We start from the raw sequence: 23,580 nt of genomic DNA, 5'->3' as shown, positions 1-23,580 counted from the left end.
TCCTAAGCACACATTAGGAAGTGAGCCGCAATGAATTAAATTGGACTTACTTCTGCATAAACATGCTTAGGATTGCGGCCCAATACTATATATTGGTTACTCAGGAGTAAATCTCACCGAGTTCTGGTTGCAGCTTGACAAAACAATCCTATGCATGCCCCCTCAGAAGTAAGGCCCACTGAGTTCAATGGCCTAGTAAGTGTATTTAGACTGCAATCCTATAGTTAGAAGTCCTGGGAGTTCAATGGGACTTGCATCCAAGTGAGTATACATGCATGCATAGGATTGCACTATTTTCAGTTATTTTTGTTATTTATATATATTAACCATTTATATATAGCTTTCAGGTATACAATCTCTGAAAACAAATATATATATATACATATATATATACACACCTTTCATTACTGTTTGCTTAATGAATATGATTCCTCCTTTTTGAAAATTATTGTTTTCAAGAAACATGTAACAGAACTGAAATATAAATGTCTCTGCTGCTTTTAAATCACAGTTCTGATATACAGGTATTGAATACTATTTAATTTTCCCATCAAAGGGCCAACAAAGTAATAGAGCCACTGAAGAATTACATTAAAAGCCAATTACTCTAGAGAAGTTTCATTAAATTTAACAAGAATGCTGTGAAATTATCAGCTTGGAGACTCCTGCCTGGCAATCCTAAAGCCATTTCCAAGGAGTTAAGTCTAATTACTTTCAGATAACAGACACTATCCAAATCAAGTCAAACCTCACTAAACCAACGAAGCACGGAAAGACTGAACTGTACAAACACATTTCTTAGGAAATAAGCCCCAATGAATCCAGGAGGGCATCTGAGTAATAATCCATAGGATTACACTAACGGTAGACGTAGGCTAGTATCTGGAAATAAATTTTACCAAGCTTCAGAAATCAAGAAAAGCATGATCCTGTGCAAACGGGGCTTGCACCTGACTGTAGAACAGCATGTGCATAGGCCTATGCTACACCCATGCGTTTCTGGACCACAGGCAATAGGCAGGTTCCCAAAAGATCCAAACACAGCTACTTTTGTATGCTCAACACGCCTTTGGGATTGTGTTCCTGAAACAGTAGCCCCTCATCCCACGTAGCAAAAAAACCCTAGTGAAACTGATAGGACTTTTAAGAACAACTTATGACATAGCACGTGGGTGGGGGAGGTCTTCTATTCAAAGAAAAACAGTCAAATTCCACTGGTCATGTTCAAACTCTTGGGCACACACAAAGTAGCTCTTTGGAGCCCAGTCAATATTTTAATTTTGTTTTCCAAATATTATTTGATATGCTTTCAGTAATAACTATAATATGAAGTCAAGATACCCTTTACAGATCATTTAAAATATTTATCATAAGGAATGCACCTGCTTTTGGAGCTTTGTTTGGCTGTCTTCTAGTTCACCATTTCTGATGGTTTCCTGATGTAACATCTGCTGCTGCTGCTGCAGTGTTTGCTGTAGAACTAAGTTCTGTTCACAAGTTGACTGAAGATTGTCATTCTTTAACTTTATTTCTTTCTGCAAACGTTGCACCTAGAAACACACCAATATGATGAAGCACTAAAACCATTTGATGTACATTCTCAGCTTGCTCCCATTTAATCGTCCTTAGAAGAGCAGATTGGGAACAACTGTAAACTACTACTAAATTCTGGTTCTTATCACTAAAATCCATGAGAAACTGAAATCAAATATACACAGCATGATCTATGCTTGAAAATCTAGTCCAGCTTGAAATGACTAGGTCCTGAAAAGGTGTATTTAGAGTAATTCAGGATGAGTTCTGATTTTCAGAGATATTTGCATGCTAATGAGTGACAGACAATGGCTGGGTTCACACATCACAGTAACCCACAGTGGGTGGCAAGCTATGGTGGTTGGTGGTTATGAAGACAACCTACTGTGCTCCTGTCAAATGATCAGGAAAGCAAGCTACACAGAGTAGCTTATTTCACCCTCCCTCCCACCTCTCCTCCTCCTGTAGTCCTCCCACCCTGCTGGGCAGGTATCCAAGCTTCCTTTGTGCCAGGAATGGAGGACACTTGAGAGGAATAGAGCAGCAACAGTGGTTTTGGCTGATCTTAATTCTTATTGCAGACTGTGGGTTCTCAGGGTGGCTTATTTGGGAGAAATAACCCATTGAGAGGAGGGGGAGGGAAACATTCCACCGACAACACGCTAACCCATCATGAGTTGTTCTGCAAATTATGGGTTAGCATGAGCCCAGTCTTTAAATCCTTAGCCACATGTTATGATTTCAGTCCTGTTGCAGCAGTATATCAGTAAAGCTTGCTCTTTCCTTACATTTGCTTCTAGTAAAATATCTATAACAACCAGACTAATTTTCTCCATGACCAGTATAAGTTTCTTCTAAACGCAGATTCAACTACCACCACATGGGGATATTGATACCATTTGCAACACTTTTTTTTTTTTACTTAGGCTGCAATCCTATGCCCACCTACTTGGAAGTAAGCTCTACTGAACTCAATGGGACTTATTTCAAGTAGACATGCATAGAGTTGCACTGTTACTGTATTCCCATAATACAAGTTAAGAAATATTTTTGTAAGCCGCCGTGAGAGCCTTTTTTGGCTGAATGGCGGCATAAAAATCCTTAAATAAATAAAAAATAAAAAAATAAGTTCTCTAGGCATATCAGAAAACAAATACAACACTGAAACACAATACAAAATAATAAAAATGAATGCATTTTTTTAAAATGCGCATTTTAAAATTGTCAGGCCCAAACTATGAGATGAGTTATTTAAAAGGGCTGGACGAAAAGATCTTCACCTGTCACCAAAAAGGCCAAAAAGATGGCACCAGGTGCCCTCTCCAGGAAAGCTATTCCACTACTAAAACGGTTCAATCCCCAGTGGTTATGTGCCTCACTTCATTTGGCAGGGACTTTCAGAGGAGGGCCCCTGAATATCTTAAGGTTTAGGAAAATATCTATGGGAGAAGGCATGTTTTAGAAATCTGGTCCCAAGCTGTTTAGTCCTTTAAAGGTTAAAACCAGCACATGAAGTTGTGACTGGAAACTGACTGGGAGCTAGGGCAGCTAACAAAGCACAGATGTAATGTGATAGTAAGACTATCAGAAACATCAAGTTTACCTCTTCAGATTTCTTCTTCAGCTGCTTTTCAAATAACATTTTATTTTCTTCTAGACGATTTAAATATAACGCTAGGTCTTCTTTATAGATATCCAATGCCGTCTGTAGTTGTTTAACCTAAAAGAGATCACATAACAATGGGAAGCAAGTAGCTGTGCCCAAATATTTGCAAAATCTAAATAAGCATTAAAGTAGAATCAAATATGCTGCTTTTGGTTACAGGTACATAGTCAACATAATTTTGGTTAATATCTTAGCAGACAAAAATATTTTTGTTCTTTAAATAACAATACATATTTGGTTGGATAACATGTTTTTTTTAAAAAAACACTATTGTCAGGATTGGGCCCAGGCTCCAATTGTTTGCTGCCTCTGATTCCTATTTGGAGGGAGCTAGAAGAAGCCCAGCTGAGACTGGGAGCAGGGGAGGAAATTCCCCAAGACTCTCCAGGAGTAAGCGAAGAACCTTCCCAAGGGCTTATCGACCAGGAGGGCCAGGGTCAGAGACCTTCTTCCCCCATCCCTGTGGGAACCCAGTCTCTGTCGGAAGGGGAGGGAGCATTAGAATTGACAAATGCCAGAGCCTGCCACCAAGCGGGTAGAGCTGAGAGGAGGTGGGAGCGCCTCACCAGATTGGCTGCCTGTCAAAAGTTGGGTCCAGAGAATCTTCCCTGAAGGAAGGAGCCCCCAAAAAGCCAGCCAAGCATGGCAGGAAACCCATCCATTAGTAGAAAGGCAACTGTCCTGCTTTCAGTAGCTCTCTTAACCAAAGCGCTATTTAGCTAATTCGGCTCTGAGGACAGCTTCCAGCCTTTGTAGTCGCTTCAAGTTTGAAGAAGTGCTATAACTGAATAAAAGAGTTTGTGGATTGCACCACGAGTCTCTGTTGCCTCACTTCTCAGTGGGAGGGCTTGGAAGACCTCATCTATAGGCCTATTCAGCAGTAGTTACCTGTACCTGTGAAGGGAAGAGTAGGGCTGTATATGTTAGTCCTGCCCTCAAAGCCCCCATGTACACCAGCTCTATGCTCAATTGTCTTCCCCCATTGAGTGGGAAGGTCTGAAATAACTGTTTCTCAGATTATTCCCCCCCAGCTTCAAATTGTATTCTTTGCAAAGCTATGTGCTGGTTAGGGAAGTCTGCCATGTAGTAACTGAAGAAAGTACTTTGGGTTTCAAATACACAGGCACATTTAAATTAATTAAAATTAATTAATGCATTTTAAAATAAAAATAACCACAAGGTGAACAACCTTAGGGTCCCTTTAGTATGCATGCCAAGTTTCAGCTGTCTAGTTTTCAGTTTTCATGTTATGGTGCACACAGACAGACAGATATATTTGTATTATTATAGATGAAATGATGATGATAACAATTAACATATACGGTAGTATCATTTAGGGTACAGTCCTATGCATATTTAGGCAGAAAAAGTCCTACAACACCTAGCATTCCTGAGGCATCATGGCTCGCTGGGAAATTACGTGAGTTGCAGGACTTTTCCCTATCTAAACATGCAAAAGATTGCACACTTAATAAACCTTACAAGATACAAGGTAAAACATGGAACTATGAAGAACTTTTTTTTACAAACATAAACAGCTCAACATTACCTTGATGGCCAAAGGAAAAACAACTTTATTTATTCTTTTTCAAAATGAAAGGTTGCAAATATTTGATGTTAAGTTGAACCTTCAGTGTAAGCAATGTAATACTTCAGTAATAAAATATAGAAAGGAACAGAAAGATACTGCAAGTCATAAAAAGCCAGAAGTGAGAAGCCACATACCTTGAGGGTTTCTTCAGTGAGTTGGCCTTGTAACGTCTTTAAAGCTTCATGCTTCTTGGTTTTCTGCTTTTCCATTTCCTGTTTGCATTCAGCATCAGCAGAAGAAAATATCTGATGTTATAACTAGGTATTACAGCTTACTTCTTAAATAGTCAATCTATAGAAAGCTTAAACTGGATCAAACCATATATGTCTGTGTCTTACGATGGCCAAGCTCTATCCCAACAGTTCTCAGTTATGCCATTTGGATATGGGGCCTCTAAGAGCTAATCCAGACATTGGCTGGGATCCAAAGAGCAGCTTAGGATCAAACAAGGGAAAGGGTTGAGTTTGAACTATAAAATGCTGCTTAAATGATGGGAACATCACAGAATACTTGATGGCAGGCATTGAGCAGGAGGCAGCAGAAAACCATTCCTCTGTCTCCCTAGCCACCTCTAGCAACTACAAAAGACATATGTAGACACAGCTGATATGAACATATGAAACATATACTTAGATATATACTTAAGTTTATCCAGTCTGACTAGCAGTGATTCTCAGAGTTCCCAGACATGGATGTTTCCCAGGCCACCTATCTGGCAATATTTTAAGTATGGGTGGCAGACGCTGAACATGGGACCAGTTGAATGCAAAGCCTCTGCTCTACTACAGAGTGACTGAAGGCAGGCTCTCCCCACTCCACCCATCCCCCAAACACCCCAAGACATTTTGAGATAGGCAAGGCAAGCATTAGTCTGCAAACAGCACTTTCTCAAGCAGCCAAACACAGTCCTGGAACAAGCATAAAATAAAGAAAAAACATACTCTGCAAGAAGTATTTCAGGAAAAATGCTACCTCTTGGCTTTCTATTAGCAGTCGATCCAGTGACTCCAGCTGACGTTGTTTACATAATAGATCTTGCTGTAAAATGGACATTGTGTTCTCTTGTTCCAGGAATTGTTGGTTTTTAGTCTCTAGTAGAGACTGAAGCTATATAAAAAATAATAATTCTTGATTGCCCTTTCTACAGTATTTTTCACATATTTGTTAGAAGAAACTTAACTGCTATTAATCACCAACAACAATGGGTCTATCTACATGCTACCTATTTCAACAGTGCAACCAACTATATTTTATACTTCTGACATATATATTGACCCTGACAACATGTAATTATTACCCGTGGCTTAATTAAGCTATGGTGAATTGACACTTGTAATTATGTCCAAATCCAGGAACATGGGTTAACTGTGAGTTGTTAACCACGAACAAGCCTCAAAGTGAACCCATAGCTTGTTGTTGGGTTCAAGCCATGGGTTCTTGTTGTATCCGAACCCAGAATTGTGGGTTGTGCACAGGCTGCTGGTGCGGCTGTTTGGTGTCACAAAGGCTCCTCAGATAGAGGCTAGGAGCCAGCGAGGGGGCGAAACAAAACAACCCATAATTTGGAAAAACAAAACACAATGTGCTTGATCGTCAATGGCCCTATTGTGGGTTATGTCAACAACTTAATTGAGGTATGGGTTCTCATGATGTGTAAACAGTCAATATGTTTTAGAATAAAACCTTGGGCTAACCTTTACAGATTCTACAATGTGGTGTGCTGAATTTAGGGGAAAAGAGCCAAAGCCCACCTTGGAACTAAATAGCTTGGCTGGAATCCTTCTTAGAAATGGAGGAGAGATGACATGCCTCTCCATCAATGGTACTAGATAAGCAAACATTCTGGAAAGACCCCTCAATCACCTCACACACTATTCATGCACACCCCTTTCACAAATACCCTTTCACTGCAGCAGTGCAAACACTCAGAACATCCTGGCTGCAGTTCTTGGAATGTTAAAAGTTGAACAAGCAGTTGCAATATTCCAGCAGAGCTATTTCTGGCATGAGGAAACATTACAGCAATAGGTAGCTCTACAGGGCCATGAAGTACACGCAAGTATGACAGCACTGTGCTGCTCTTTTTCTATGCTGGAAACAAGCAAAATTGTGTTTTCCAGCTTTCGAGTTCTAAGAGGCATGTAGCAGTACAGTGGATGAGAGAGGAGGTGGGCAGGAATAATTGCTTGGAGACAGTAGCTAATCATGCCAGACCAGTGGCAAATTGCATCTCTGTGCTAGAACCTTCTCATGTGAATTCTGGAGACGGTGTGTTCCAAAAGACTGAAAATCTTTTATCCTTTATGTCCAATCATCATCTAAGAACAGTCTTGGTCTTTTTAAAATCAGAAATAAGGCACAAATGCTTAAGAGCACAATCCTATACATGTTTAGACAGACAAAGGTCCTACAACTCCCAGCATTCCCTGTGACTGATTGGGGAATGCTGGGAATTTTAGGATTTTTTTCTGTTTAAACATGCATAGGCTTGCACCTTTAAGGGCTGGTTCAGACATGCAGCCCAACACCGGATGATGATGATTATGATGATGATTTGTATCCCAGCTTTTTCCCCAATACTGGGACTCAAGGTGGCTTTAAAAATTTAAAATATATACAATTAAAACATATAAATAGATATATACAATAGTTAAAATATAATTAAACCCACCGTAATACTAAAAACATTAAAAACATTTAAAATACAGATGACAATTTTTAAAAAATCCAATGTGGACTACACCCCAAAGGCCAGCCAGAACAAAAACATTTTTGCCTGCCTCCAGAAACATAGCAAGGGAGGGAGCCAGTCTAACCTCCCTGGTAAGGGAGTTCCAGAGCCTTGGAGCAGCCACCGAGAAGGCCCTCCCCGTGTTCCCACCAGGCGTGCCTGCGATGATGGCAGGACTGAGAGAAGGGCCTCCCCTGAAGATCTCAGGGCACGGGCAGGCTCATAAGGGAGAGTACAGTCTTTCAGATAACCTGAAAGTCTGTGGCAAATCATTTATGGGGAACTGTTCTCCACAATATTCTATCAATTCGAATGCCAGCCCATTCATTTTTTGAGACCTGCAATAACATGATGAGAACAGAGCCATGCAGGGGGCTGCCTCCCACAAACAGCAGCAGCTTCCATGCATCTACATTTCAAGTGGTCACACATATGGCTGCTTCCACATGTGGATCAAATCCAAAAGGAATATTGCAAAGAAATACTGCATCTTTTTAAATTGCTACAGATCACCAAAACCTATAGTTGCTGAAAAAAGTTGTATGTGACAGTCCGGAGAAATGGTAATGAATATTATATGAGTTAGAAACTTACTAATTCAACCTGCTTTTCCATCTCTTTGTGTTGCTCGAGATGAATTATCTTTGTTTTTTCTAGCATTATGGAGAAGTGCTCATGTTCCTCATTGATGCTTCTTTCCAAGTTGTGAAGCTGAGAATTCGCTTCCTAGAAAAATGACCACACTTTTGACATTTACTATCGGGTAGGAAAAGTATGTGGCTCTTTCAATGCCTTATCATTGCATTGTGAAGCGCACCTAGAAAATGGGTAAGCATAAATTGTAGCAAACTGTAAGCAAGAATTTAAGGAAAACGCTTTCATTTTTAAAATCACATTACAGGTATTTACATTGGTGAATGCACCAAAGCTTGTTCATATATTTTGTATGACATGACAAATGTGAATACATCTTCCAATGTTCCAAAATGTTGTGAAAAGATTACAAAAGTTTTACCAATAATTCCTGTTCCAGCTCAGTTTTTCTTGCAGCTGCATTTGTATAAGCAACTGTCTTTTCTTCTAACTGTTTATCAAGGGCTGAAAGTTGAGAAGATTTCCTTGCCATCTACAAAGAACATACGTATATTTCAAATGCACAAAAATAAAAGAATAAAGATGGATTTCTGCATAAATAGTGATGCCTTCCCACCCACTGAATGTTATCTGTGCCTCTTGGACAGTGTTATTTATTTATTTATTTATTTATTACATTTCTATACCGCCCAATAGCCAGATGTCAGTGATGGCAAGCAACACAACTCTTCCTGCCTAAAACTTTTAAAAATAATTCTTAGCTCAAAGCACACTTTCATTCACAATCCGCTCCATCCCCAGAAATACTCTGCATTTTATTTCCCATTTGCTTTTCATTAAAATAAGTAGCAGACAGCTGCCACACCTGGAACAAGGATTACATAAGCACCCCCAGCATTACACAGGGATAGGATAAATTATCCTGGATTTATCCTATCCCTGTGGATAAATCCACAGGGATAGGATAAATCCAGTATGCTGGATCCAGTATGCTGGATTTGGGTTTATGGAACTATGCTACAAAGGCAAAAATACACTTCGGGCACTCTTTGACTGACCATCTTGATAGGCTCTAACTGATGGTTTGGAGGAGCCAAGTTAAGAATTGCAATTCCAATGTGAGTTATCACTGTGAAAGCAGCAACAACCTAAAGGACAGGGCCTCTAGAATTACTAAATAAAAAGAAGTTTACTACCGGCATGTTTTTTGGTTTCTCTTCCTCTCTCAAAATACTAGAACCCAGGGCCATCCCATGAAGCTGATTGGTGGGAGATTTAGGACAAATAAAAGGAAGTACTTCTTTAAACAGCGCATAATTAAATTATGGAATTCACTACCATAATGTGGCCATCACTAGATGTAGTGATGGCCACCAATTTTGATGGCTTTAAAAGGGGGTTGGATAAATTCCTGCAGGCGAAGGCTATCAATGGCTACTAGCCCTGATGGTTGTGTGCTATCTCCAGTATTCAGGCAGTAAGCCTGTGTGCACCAGTTGCTGGGGAACATGGGTGAGAGGGTGCTGTTGTACCATGTCCTGCTTTGTTGATCTCTGGCTGAAACAGAGTCCTGGACTAGATGGACCCTCAATCTGATCCAGCATGGCTCTTCTTATGTTCTTATGATTAACTATGGAGCCCTTTAGACTGCTTTTTCACAGGTTCACTCACTGTGTTCCTGTAACAATAAAAAGGCCCACCCACCCCGTGAGTGGAGCTGATTGCTACCATCCAATCATGTCCTTCAGTCCTAATAAGAATAGCATCTATAACATCTAAAGGGCAATTGTGTGGCCTTTCATAACAGAAACTGTCTTTATGAAATTAACTAGATCACTCCTAAGAATACAGGCGTTTTTGTTTCCACTTACTTCTCTTTCCAAGCTGCTAGATTTTGTAGCTTTCTCCAATAGTTCTTCTTGTAGTGCTTGAAAATGACTAGTTCTTTGGGCCATGCTATTCTTTAAAAAAGAGTTCTCCTCTTCAGATCGTTCCAGCTGACTATGTAGCTCTTCTAATTGTCTAATTAATCTTTGCTTCTCCTTTTCAAACTGTTTACTGATAAGTTCCAATTGTTGGCATTTTCTTTCTTCACAAAAGAAACAGTAATTTTAGACACAGTAAGTTAATACACTTATAATTACAAACATTTAGAAACTACAGGGTTATAAAGGCATGCATTCCATTTCTGGTTTGGAAGAAACTGCAGTTTCCTGTTTTATCTATATGTTTCTTAACCTAAGGAGCTTCGCTTGGCACCTACATTATATGCTTTTAGACGCCAGGTGAAGACCTTTTTATTCTCTCAGCATTTTAACAGTCTATAAATTTTAACTTGGTGTTTTAAATTTGTAATTTTGCATTGCTGCTGTTTTTATCTGGTTGAGCTTTTATATTGTATTTTATATTATGGTTTTATACTGTTGTTTTATACTTTGAATGTTTTTAATTTTTGTGAACCGCCCAGAGAGCTCCGGCTATTGGGAGGTATAGAAATGTAATAAATAAATGAATAAATTATATTCAAACAAAATGGGAAATGGTGGTTTGTTCAAATCTTCTCCTCTCACAGATGAAGGAGTGAGGAAGGGGAGAAGAGCATGAACCAAGGCATGTCATAGCACACTTGCCTCATAACAAACCATGGTTTGTTGTAACATCTGAATGCAGCGAAGTCAGTCAGAACATGCAAAATTACCCAAAAAGAGTTCATTCTCAAAATTAGCCCAAAGGTGACATCACCTTGAACTAATACAATTAGGAACCAGTCTACATGTTACCAAATCTGCGTGACAAGCCACTGTGTGTGCCCTGGAGTTATGTATGCCAACATATCACATAGAAGCTCCCAATAACATAAACCTCCACCAAATGTTCCTGGAGATGTCTGTTGCAGGTACAGAAATTCTGCATATCATTTGGAGTGGACCCCATACATTACTGTGTGATGTAGAAAATCATCACAGGGAAGCAGCTCACCACACAGATCAGGTAACATGTATGCTAACCCGAAGCCCCAGATATACAAATTATCCCAGAAAATATTGGATTCTAGAGCAAAAAAATTAAACTGTACTTGCCTCATAACAATAAACATCATTAAGGTAAAAGGGTCACAGGTATCAATTGATATATTAAATTTGTAATGGAAAGTAAAATAAATTCAACAGTACTCCATTTTAATTGGGTCAACATGGAAAGGAAGAGGTCAGAAAGCATATGAGGCATCTAATAAATGTTATAATGGCTTGGCTGGCATGTCACGCTAAGCCACGGTGTGTTGCTCTGATGGGTGGTTTACCAGTGACGCAGCCCTTCTCTCTCTGCCCTTCTCAGCACCCGTTGCCTCAGCATGAATTTTAAATATTTCATTGAAATCTTGAAAAAAAGACACCAGAGAATGTCCTGAAGGCATATAGTAGTTCATTCCATTTCTCTCTCTCTTTAGCTCTTTTCTTTCGAATAATAAGTGCTTTGTATTCTCGTTTCAGTTCATAATACACTTCAGGAAGACGTTTATCACCCCTATTACAGTATATAGAATAAACCTGGCTAATCTGTTTCTTGAGCAACATACAATCACAGTCAAACCAGGTCTTATTCCTATAATATTTAGTACTAGCCAGAGAGCTATCTGTCCCTAGATTCCTTTGGATATCAGAAATAAGCACCTCATAATGATACAGCTTTCCTTCACCAGTAAAGGCTATACAGATGGACTTTAAATGGTAATATCATTGAGCAAGTTGCCCATATAAAATATCTAGGCATACAAATGCAGAGCACTGGAGCTTGGTCTGAACAAAGAAGGCAGACAATTAATTCAGCAAATTCTAGTCAGCAGCTGATCCTAAGATGCTTTTTTATGCAAGGTGGTCAATTCATCCCTTCTGCAATTCAAATTTACAAAGCTAAGACTCTGGCCCAACTTACTTACAGTATTCCTATTTGGATACTGGGATTAAATGCCCAAATTGAAAGAGTCAGATCTGTATTTCTTAGAAAACTACTGGGCCTCCCTTCCTGTGTGGGGAACGCAGCTATTTATCTGGAAGTGGGTATTAGATCAGTTGAATGCAAGGCATGGATCGAGGCCTTTAAATGGTGGCTACGGCTACACTTCCTTGCAGCTCCTGGTAGCTATCTCTTTTTGCTGCTCTCAGATTCCTATGTCACTCGTTGGATGAGAGAGATGGAGAAGAAGCTACTTAGGCTGGGCTCCTCTGTGGAAGCTGTAGGCAACTATGGGCTCCAGAAGGCCCAATCTCTTGTTGTTCAAAGACTAATAGAACTAGATCTATAGCATTTAAGAACTGCTGCTAACAAATCTTGCTCTCCACTGCTCTATAATAATTTTAATAACTATGGACTCACTGCAGCTTCATATCTGTATGTTTTAACTATTCCCAAGTATAGGAGAGCATTTACCCTTGCTCGCTTTAATGTGTTGCCATCAGCATTACTAGAAGGACGATTTAGTAAGATCCCGGTTAATGAACGGATATGTCCCTGTGGTTCTGGAGCAATAGAATCTGTTGAACATGGCATTTTGCATTGTAACATGTATGAGGAATGCAGAAAAAAGTTAATCTTTCCTTTATTAACAGCCTTTTCTGGATATAGCCCCACAACGTTGGTATTAATCTGTTTAAGGGATGTGTCCTCCCATATTACTGAACGGGTCTCTAAGTTTCTCATGACCTCGATGCAAATTAGAAAAATAACATTGCAATCCTTCTGAGAGAAGCAACTCACCAAGCTGTATTTTGTTTTTATGTCACTTTTTATCTATCCTTTGCATGTTTTGGTGTTGATTTTGCTGGTCTGTGACCGTAATAAATAACAATGAATGTCCTGAAGGCATTCACATTAAAAAAAAATCAGTCCTGTGCAAAAGTAAACATCTGCTGCTAGGAATTTTGTGTAATTTCCCTATCCATTTTACTCCTCTGCCTTTAAATTTACATAATTTCCCCCCTCCGTTTTACTGCTCTGCCATGATATTTGCATATATTTAGCCTCACCTGTCTGCTTTGAAATTCGCATATTTTTACCCACTCAGTTCCCGATATGTCATGAAATTTGCATATATTAAGCTATCCCGCTCACTACTCTGTAAACCTTATGTACATCTGACAATTAGCAATGGAGATCAGTGGAGGGAAGCGAAAAGCATGAAAGGGGAGGGGCGCCAAAGTGGCTGCAGAAGAGAAGGAACTTTAGGGGTGTTATTACTTCAGTAGAATGTGAGGCAGCCATTTTTTTTTAAAAAAAGGTGTTCACTAGCAAGGGAAGCACCAAAGTGGTGGATGAAATTGACAGGAGGGAGATATCAGTATGTTTGGCTAAATATTGGACAGACGGCCATGCCGTCTTGCACAAGACCCTAAGGGAAACATTTGCAAACACTTTCCTGCATTTGTAAGGGCTCACAACATTATTTCCTTTTTGTGAAGTGGATGATGAATCTGTCAAGGACATTGACAAGAGGGTAAATATGGCTATGTTGGGCTCAATAGTGGACAGGCGGCATTGCAGCCCTGCACACTTGCGTAAGTCCCCTAAAATAAACATTTGCATCTGTATATTTTAAGGTATTATACATTCATAAGAACAGCCCTGCTGGATCAAACCAATGGGCTGCCTAGACCAGCATTCTGTTCTCATGGTAGCCAACCAGATGCTATTGGGAAGCCCTTGGGAAGGACATGAGCGTATAGCACTCCCCCAGTTGTGTTCTTCAGCAACTGGTGGTCAGAGACATACTGCCACTAATACTGGAGATACAATATAGCCATCACGCATACCTGTTTGATTTCCAGTGAGTTTTACTGGTTCAGTTTCTAGGCTGTGCAATCCTTGTCCCTCATTTTCTTCAAAGAATCCTTGACCTATCTTACTGGCCATAAGTTCTGCCTGAAGTTTCTGAATCCCTGCTTCTTTCATTTTCAGTTTTAGTCTAGGAAAAATAAAAATTGTAGAACAGTCCTGTGTTTCTTTTTGTCACTTCTAATACATTCAAGTACTCTACAGTCACTTTAAAAAAAATACAATACCGTAGCTCTTCTATCAGGGATCTAGCTGACTCACAGCAATTGGCAGATGATGCTTCATTAGAATAATGCTTAACCTAAAAGTTAAGTGGAGGAGAAGACACAAACATAAAAGCATTGTTTATAATTGATCATTTATTGTTTGGGAAAACTTAATGGGCACCATCCCACCAAGGTGGAACACTTAAATTCTACTTTATTTCAATAGGTGATAGCCAAGCACACGTTTGCCCACTGCAAGTAGCAGGAATTAAAAGTGCTGATCTTTGGCTACATCATGTCCATATAGATGGGCTTTGATTCAAGGGTGGCGGTACAATAATTCTATGCATTTAATGAAGCTGCTCTCTCTTTATAGAATACCATCTGTCCCCATCACATTGCAAGTCACTTCTCAATACCGGAAAACCTTCGGGGATGTTTCTGAAGTGACATGAAATGTGACACAGACAGGAAAAGAAAAATATGCCAGGCATATTCAATCTTTGGCCTTCTCTATATCATGGCAAATTTTTATTTACTTTCCTCATTATTTGCTTTTGCACTTATGCCAATATAGAGATTAGAAATTGACACCTTTATGTCAGAACGCTGGGACCTGTGGCTGCTATTCCACAATATCTGACCGGGTTCACATGTCATGGTAAGCCATGGTGGGTTGTGAGCCTTGTTAGTGTCAGCATAGCTTACTGTGATTCCAAATCTGGCACAGGCTGTTTAGCGTGGGTTGTTTTTCCTGAACAAGTTACCACAAGAACCCATGGCTTATAATAGGATTGTTGAGGGTAGCTTGCCCTTAAGGTGGCTTTATTATGAAGACAGAACCCAATAACAAATTTCCTTGTATATTACCTACTCCATTTCAGGGCTCCCTTTGACAGCTGTAACATACAAGGAAATTGACAAGACAGGGACGGCTGAATCTGCGCTTTTGCGAAAAATCAAGTGGGCTGGGTTAGGGGTGGAATAGGATCCCATTTGCACACTTCAGAGGCACTGAAAAATCAAATTAAAAATGTGGCGAATGAAATAAGTGCTATGAAAAAGGGTAGTGATTAGAATGCGGAAGGGGCTGGGTTGAGGAGATAAGACGGGCTGCCATATAAAGGGATACATGTAGGGATAGGCTGGAGGTTTGGAGGGAAAGATTCAGGCCAAGCTGCTGCTCAACCAATAATCTGACAGGAGTAATATGGATTGGTGAGTGTAAAACCAACCCACATTGGCTTGTCCATCAGGGTGGCTTAGCGGTATGTGTGAACTCATCCTCTGCCTCTGTGAGGTGCAGATTGGCTTTTCAGACAGGCACATCACTTGCAAATGTTGAGGTGATGTCATGCCCTGATTGTCCTGAGAACTTGTTGAGGCTGCACTGACTTATGGGTGCATTATATGGCATATCTTTCAAGGAAGGATATGCCATATAACTAAGGAAGGGTTTTCTTTTCCTTTGAGGGACAATGGTAAGGAGTTACTCAACAGAAGTATGTAAAGTATCACCAGCAACCATTATTGCCCATATCAAGGGGAAGAAATTGTACTCTGTTCTTGATATTGGTCGTTGCCTATTTACAGCTTCCTAAGACAACACTTAACTAGCGAAAAAAGGGTATGTCATTTCCCTCTAGGAATTGCTCTCTGTGTAGAAATTTTGCAGTGCTAGAAATGGCCCTTGAGAGTACAATCTGAGCACAATTCCCATTACAAGCTCCAATGAAATAAATAGGTTACTCTATGTTTTTAAATAGAGCATTATACTCCGCAACTGTGAGTTCTATGGCCAAGATTTAGATCAGTGCTAACAATACAAAAGACATTTCAAAGGCATTACTGTACCTCATTTGATGAGCTTTGGGACAACTGGGAAATAACATTTTCTAAGGTTTTCAGTTCAATTTTTGAATTCTCAATTTCTTGATGATATAAATTAAGTTGATCCTTTTGCTCTACAATTTGTGCTTTTAAATCAGCATTTTCTTTTATCAGGGTATTTTTCTCTTCAAGCACTGTGTCTTGGTCCTGAAGTCTACTTTCAAGCATCTGGATGGTCTGCTGAGAATGTTTCAGCAGCAATTCCATTTCAGAACTCTTGGCTTCTATACACTTTATGTTCTCTTTTTCAGTAAAATTCTCTTCAGCTAATTCTCTAAACAAATACAAAACAAAAGCAGAAAGGTTCTGCAAAAATTTCCAAGGTCTGAAAGATTTCATTTTGAAGATTCCCTCTTACTGAGGGAAAGGAACATATGCATAATGTTTCCATTTTACTCAGGCAGAGTGTTCTAAGCAATGGCCTATGCATCTAGAGATAGCCTCAAGGAATCTGAAACTATCATCCTACTCTAACCCTGTCTTTTCTCAGAACCAATAATAAAAAAGCCAGTAATTAAAATTACATAAATCCAAACTGAACTTTCACTCCTATAAGCTATTCCATTAAACATTGAAACTGGTTCCACAGTGAAGTCTAATCCAGAATCCAATGGACAGCAGATTGGCGGAACAGTAACAGAGAACTGGGGAAACCATTTACCCCAAGTGTATAATAATAATAATAATAATATATAATATTTATGTATTTCTTACCCACCTCTCCCTCTGGATCGAGGTGGGGAACAACACAAATACAAAACACCATAAAATACATATAATTGATTAAAAACATATAAAACTAATACATTATTAAGAGGCATTTAAAATTCAGCTAGGTAGGCCTGCCGGAAGAGATCAGTCTTTATGGCTTTCTTAAATTCTAGAAGACTGTTAAGTTGATCTGTTAATCTCTCCCGGCAGGTGGCAGAAGAGAAGGTCCTCTGGGTAACGGTTGTCAGCCTAGTTTTTGCTGATTGGAGTAAATTCTTTCCAGGGGACCTGAGTATGTGGGATGGGTTAAACGGGAGAAGGCTATCCCGCAGGTAACTTGGATCCAAACTATGTAGGGCTTTAAAGGTAATAACCAACACTTTATACTTCGCCCAGAAACTAATTGGCAGCCAGTGTAGTGATTTTAAAGCTGGTGTAATATGGTCACCCCTAGATGTACCAGTGACCAACCTGGCTGCCATATTTTGCACTAGTTGAAGTTTCCAGAATAGGCACAAAGGTACCGTTATGTACAGTGCATTGCAGAAGTTAAGCCTTGAAGTTACCAGTGTGTGCAGCTGGCGTATCAGCCGAAGCTGATAGTAGGCAGTCCTGGCATTGCATCTATCTGAGCTGTCATTTGGAGTGACAGATCCAGGAGTACCCCCATCCAGAACTGGTTGACACACCTCCAAACCCAGGTTGGGAACTTTGACAGTAAGTACTTCTGTCTTGTCTGGATTCAGCTTCAGTTTGTCTTTCCTCATCCAGCCCATTACCTCCTCCAAGCATTCATTCAGAGGAGACACACTATCCTTAGCTGATGCTGTTGTCAAAGGCATAGAGAAATATATTTGGGTGTCATCACCATACTGATAGCACCCCGCTCCATGCCTCCAGATGATCTCTCCCAGCAGTTTCATGTAGATGTTAAACATCACTGGGGATAGGATAATGCCTTGTGGTATGCAGCTATCCCCAAGCATCACCATCTGGAACCTACCTGAGAGGTAGGACCGGAACCACTGCAGCACAGTGCCTCTGATTCCCAATCCCCTCAGGCGTTCCAGAAGGATACCATGATTGATGGTATTGAAAGCTGCTGAGAGATCCAGAAGTTCCAACAGGGACACACTCCCTTTGTCAATACTCAGGCGTAGATCATCCACTAAGGTGACCATAGCAGTCTCAACTCCATATCCTGCCCTGATGCCGGTTTGAAATGGGTCTAGAAAATCTGTATCATCCCAAACTGCTTGGAGTTGGAAGGCAACTGCCCTCTCAATCACCTTGCCCAAAAATGGAAGGTTTGATACTGGTCTGTAGTTATTAAGGTCCAGGGGATCCAGAGAGGGCTTTTTTAGAAGCGGCCGTACCACTGCTTCTTTTAAACATGTTGGAAAACTCCCCTCCCTGAGAGATACATTGATAATACGTTGTAGATGTAATCTAACTGCATCTCCTCCCTGGGTGACCAGCCAAGAAGGACAGGGATCGAGAGGGCAAGTTGTCCTCCTCACTCGTCCAAGCAGCTTGTCCATATCCTTGGTACTCATGAACTGAAACCGATCCAGTGTAATCCAACTCGCGAAATTGCTTGTCACCCCATTGTTAGCTTCTGCTATAATGGCGGCATCTAAATTGGCTCTTATACGAGAGATTTTATCTGTGAAATTATCATTAAAGGCATTGCAGCAAACTACTGAAGGCTCTAAGACCAGGTTCCGGGGGGAAGGTGTCTGAGACCCCTGAACAGTTCTACTGGACTTGAGTTCACGGACACAATGCGTGCAGAAAATAAAGCTTCCTTCGCTGCACATATTGCCACCACATAGGAACGAAGATGTTCTCCATGTCGTGTCTTGTCAGATACAAGTCGAGTTTTCCGCCATTGGCACTCCAGTCGTCATCTTTCCCGCTTCAGCTCCTTGAGATTTTCTGTATACCAGGGCGCCCAGTTAGAAGTGGGTCGGACAGGACGTTTGGGGGTGATTGTGTCAATACCCCTAGTCAGATCTTGATTCCATCTATTGACCAGGGCTTCTACAGGACCATTGACAGTACCAGCCATAGAATCCTCTAAGGCCTTCTGGAATCCAAGAGGATCCATCAGCCTTCGAGAGTGGATCATCTTAATAGGTCTGCCACCCCTGCAGGGGCAGATAGTAGCCGTCATATTAACCAGAAAATGGTCTGTCCATTATAATGCAGAGGTATTTAACACCTCAACCCTCAGAACAGTCCGTTTGGAACTGAAAACAGCATTGAGGGTGTGACCTTCTGAATGTGTGGGTCCAGAGACCAGTTGGGATAGGCCCACGTTTGTCATGGATGCCATGAACTCCCAAGCGGCACCTGACAAACTGGTCTCGAATGGGATGTTGAAGTCACCCAGGACCGAAAGCCCAGGCGACTCCAACACCAGCTCCGAGACCAATTCCGTGAGCTCAGCCAGAGAGTCTGATAGGCAGCAGGGTGGCCGTTACACTAACAGAATCCCTAGTCTATGTATGGTATGGTATATGACATGTATGGTATATATCTGACTGTTGACAAAACACTAATTTGAATACATTTAAGCTGATCTTCCGCCATTTGTCATGAGGTAAGAAAACTTTGTATGTCTGAAAATCAATCATATTACAGTTTTGCTGCTCAGTCAACAGTAACATGGATTAGACTAGCCAGGCAGTCACATTCATCAACCATTCATCTTTTGACCCAGTTTGCAAGTAACATCAGCCTATGGGTTGTTTAATCCATGGGTTGTTGAGGCCAAGTGTGAGACAGTGTGTAGCCTCCCACACACCTGTCACTTCTGCTTTGCATCTTCTAGGGGAAACAACCCCAGGTTTGTTAAACAACCCATGACTTGGCATTACATATGAACCAGGTCAAAATCAGAGGACTTCATTATCCAAATATCAAAACAACTTTAAAAATTATCCGTTAGCATATGTTTTCCATATGGAGGCATCAAAGAAAAACACACACACATTTACCTCAGTTGTTCCCTCATGTTTTCAAGCTCATTTCTATAGCTATCACATTTTGCGTGCAATTTTTCCTTTTCTTTTACACAGTCCATTAAATTTCTTTCTAAAATTTGTTCTTCCACTTGAACCTGAATGAAAAGTAAACATTTTTCAGCAATAATGCATTGGCTATTGATCAAAAAAATAAGTTATGGTTGCAGTCCTGCTTTGAGCAAGCTTTGAGCAAGATTCTTCTTTGGGAAGAATCTCCACAGCAGAGTGAGGGAATGCAAGTGTTCGGTACTGATGTTCATACTACACACTCACATGTCCCTTCCTAGAACTAGGACAAACACTTAGCTATGCAAAGAACTCAGTCGTGTGTGTGTGTGTGTGTGTGTGTCTAGGTCAGGATACAGAAAAAAGTTTTACTTTTGCCAATATTCTTCCGGGTTAAAATAAGCAGCATACTTGAATTAATGCAACCAGTCTTCCAAAAAGGGCTCAGTGGTGCCCTGCAGAGAATGGGGTTAGCATTCTACTCTTGAACATGTATGAGGAATATTAGAGCCTTCTTTACTGGCTCTAAAGCCCCTCAATGCCTTCCTGAATTTTAAGTAATAATCACACACTTGCTAAGGAAAGAAGAGACTAAGACAGCCTGATTTTGTGAAAACCATCCTGTTTTAGGAGGAAATTTAGCCTTTTTACTGCTTTTTGTCAGATAGACCTTTTTGTGGTCCAGTTTTCATTTTATTGTACTTTAAGGTGTTTTGAGTGGCATGCTGTGAACATCTTTGATTTTGCAGGATGAAAAGAACTATTAAACTAATTAAAACAAATAAAGCAGAACCTTATAGTCTTTATTTTTTTAATGTCAAAGGAATAAAAAGCAAGTTGGGATATAGCTATAAGGCATTTAATCCTAGATAACTGCACAATCTTATGGATGTCAACTAAGAAGTAAGATCCATTGAGTTCAATGGGACTTACGCCCAGGTAAGTGTAAAAGAAGTAAACTATTTTACAATGTTAGCTACGGCTGCCATCTCCCCAACCCTCAATCTTGCTACTGTGCCTTTAACAGCAAGCCTAGTTATTAAATTTAGCAGGCTATGCTCTCCTTGGTACGGAGCTGATTTCTGTTGTTCAAGCTGCATTTAAAAGGCGTAGGAGGAAAAGCATGCTAGAATAACATTGGTTAATTTTAGCATCAAAACACAGCTTCATCAATTCTGGGTACACATAAAATTCTGTTAAAATGATCGACTTTTTGAAGTCTTACCTTTTCCAATTTATCAGTTATTTTCTCTTTGTATTTTTTAAAAGTTCTTGTCAGCTCCTCAGCATTATACAGAGCTTCATTTCTTTGCTGCTCAGTTCTTTAAATGAAAGAGGTAACTCAGTTTTAAACTGGCCAAGGAAAGTAATGGTATAAGATTATATTTCCCACAACAGCAAAGCTTTAAAATGACCCTCACCATCCTGGTGACCTCCAGATGGTTTGGACTAGAACTCCCAGTATTTCCAACCATTTTATAATAAAAGCTGTATCTTTCAAACTATAAAAAAACCCCACCCAACATGAAAATACAGTATCTTAAAATATAAAACATTTTACATTTTATATCTGTTGGCTATATTTTAATCTGTTGGTTCACTCATTCATTTCTCTACATGGTGGGAAGAACAGGGGAGGGGGAGGAGCATGCATTCACAGCCACATCCAGGATCTCTGCAAGGGGAAACAACTTCTGAACAGGGCCTTGATGTTCCTATGCATAGGCAGGTATCTGCCAGGTCAGGGCTTCAATGTGTGAGGCAAAGCACTATCATCCATCCATGAGATCAAAATCTAAAATACTGAATCTAAGCTTTAATAAATGTAATATAACTGAGGTAGGACTGCTGTATCAATTTCTTTTCAACTCAAACAGTTTTTATTTATTCCAAAAGCAACACAACCTGATAAATTAATGGTATCTATAGGGCATGGCACCAATACTGTTGGAAACTCTCAATTTCAGCAAAAAAAGAAAAAAAAAAGAAATCTGGATTACCCCTGAAAGAACATGGTTAGTTTTGTTCAACAACACAAAACAAGGAATCTTACAACAAATATTTTGTAGCAAGTGATATGCTGTCAAGCTTTCAGAATAAAACCAAGCTCTTGTGTAATTTGTCACCTCTTTCCTTGTTTAGATCGTTCAATTACATCAAGTTTCATTTGCTTATATTCCTCCTTTAGCTTCTGCAAAGCGTACTCTTTTTCCATGACCATTTTCTGGCTTTGCTCTAATTTATCTTCTGCCTCTCTAAAAACAAATTAGAAAACAGCTTTTTAAACAAGACCCTTCTTTTTTACTAGCAAAACTATTTCGTTAAGAACATCAAGTAAGTAGTGGGAAGTATGTTTGTTTGTTTGACTTCAATACAGAGATTTGAGAGAAGTACCCAGCCTGATATATCTGCAGATAAGATTCTTATTTTTATTAAACTCATTCTTTGGTGGCCAGGTATAGGAAGGAAAGGGTAGTTTAAAATCAGAAACCTCTGTTTCTAACCTCCTCCTCTGCCAGATGAAAGAGGTGAAGATGTGCAAGCCTAAGGCTCCCCGGGCTCACTCATGTATCAAGAAACCATGTTTTTTCATTACATCTGAACTGGATCTTATTGTACTTGCATGATGAACACTATGATCCACTGGGTTAGACGTAAATTCCATTGAAAACAGTAGGCTTATATTCATAGGTTTGGGAACAAAGTGCAAATAATGTTGATTTCAATGTAAGTATTTTTTTCAAAATAACTACATAATTAATAGCATAAACACTGTGGGCCAGTTCACTTGCTATTTCCAGGAGAGAAATCTCAATCTGGTGCAAGTTTCAGACTTTCTAACTTACTTTCACTATGGAGAATAATGAGTGAGCTAGGCTATCCATTCTTTCCATGGACATTTTAGAATGGAGACACTACATTCAAACTCTTTCTCTCCATGGTGAGGGGAAGACGCACGTGTGCATCTGAGAGCCATGCCAAGTTGAGATTTCCCCCTGGAAAGTCATGGATGAACCAACCCTGCTAGTTAGAAAGAGGAATAAAAAACAAACAGTTCACTACTTCAGAGCGCTATCCTGAGCTTGAACTTCTGCTTCCAAACTTGATATCTGTTCTTCTAACATTGGAATGCTGACTGAATGGGTCCCCAAGGCAGATTCAAGGAAGGCTAACTGAAAAATAAATATAAGAAGAATCCATTAATGTTGTCTATTGCGTTTTGAAACATGACGGTCATACATATGCACACAGAGTCATTTCAATCCTTTGCAGACTATTTCTTCACTAGTTCCCAATGGGCTACCTTTGCTAGTTCTTGTTTTAATCTGAACACAGCCCAATCATTAAAGTTAATATTGCTCAATTTTACATAATTTATCAGCATGCCAAATACTACATTCTGAATACTTCCTGTGCATTCTTCTCACTCTATTCAATATTACTCTAATCACTCACTCGCTCCCAAATTGTACTTCTGCATGAGCTAGAGCTGTGAAATCTGGTATATACATAGGCGAAGGCATCCCTGATTACTTGGGGTGGGGGCACACATTGAGAGTGGGGACTGAAAACTCGATATCTTTACATTTCTCCCTCAAAACAGAGACCTCTAACTATACAAAATGGGTAAGCTTCTCACATGTTAAACTAGGAAGCTGAAATTTGGCAGACATGTAATCTAAGACACCCCGGGAAACCTGAAAGAGTAGGGTCATCTGTACATCTCTGCTTCAAAAGAGAGAGAGCTTAAAGTGTATCCCTGCGTGCTTAGGTATTCCTAGGGTAGTTGGTTG

The 23,580-nt window shown here is 39.9% G+C and overlaps 1 protein-coding gene across 1 annotated transcript in view; it reads right to left on the bottom strand.

The window, feature by feature from the left end:
• CCDC18 (coiled-coil domain containing 18) overlaps positions 1-23,580 on the bottom strand; it is a 44,137-nt gene that overhangs the window by 16,783 nt on the left and 3,774 nt on the right. Inside the window, exons 5-18 of the mRNA XM_063135869.1 lie at positions 22,850-22,955; positions 21,913-22,041; positions 21,012-21,108; positions 19,754-19,875; positions 16,005-16,314; positions 14,172-14,245; positions 13,923-14,074; positions 9,987-10,204; positions 8,537-8,647; positions 8,116-8,247; positions 5,763-5,897; positions 4,925-5,002; positions 3,137-3,253; positions 1,383-1,550 (exon numbers count right to left, since the gene is read on the bottom strand). Of these exons, the coding sequence (XP_062991939.1) occupies positions 1,383-1,550; positions 3,137-3,253; positions 4,925-5,002; positions 5,763-5,897; positions 8,116-8,247; positions 8,537-8,647; positions 9,987-10,204; positions 13,923-14,074; positions 14,172-14,245; positions 16,005-16,314; positions 19,754-19,875; positions 21,012-21,108; positions 21,913-22,041; positions 22,850-22,955 (1,949 nt within the window). The remainder of the gene's footprint in view (positions 1-1,382; positions 1,551-3,136; positions 3,254-4,924; positions 5,003-5,762; positions 5,898-8,115; positions 8,248-8,536; positions 8,648-9,986; positions 10,205-13,922; positions 14,075-14,171; positions 14,246-16,004; positions 16,315-19,753; positions 19,876-21,011; positions 21,109-21,912; positions 22,042-22,849; positions 22,956-23,580) is intronic.

The sequence above is a fragment of the Elgaria multicarinata genome, chromosome 1 (assembly GCF_023053635.1).
Source record: "Elgaria multicarinata webbii isolate HBS135686 ecotype San Diego chromosome 1, rElgMul1.1.pri, whole genome shotgun sequence".
Taxonomy (NCBI): Eukaryota; Metazoa; Chordata; class Lepidosauria; order Squamata; family Anguidae; genus Elgaria; species Elgaria multicarinata.
Note: the sequence above shows the minus strand (reverse complement) of the source record. Positions and strands in the feature narration are given on the sequence as shown.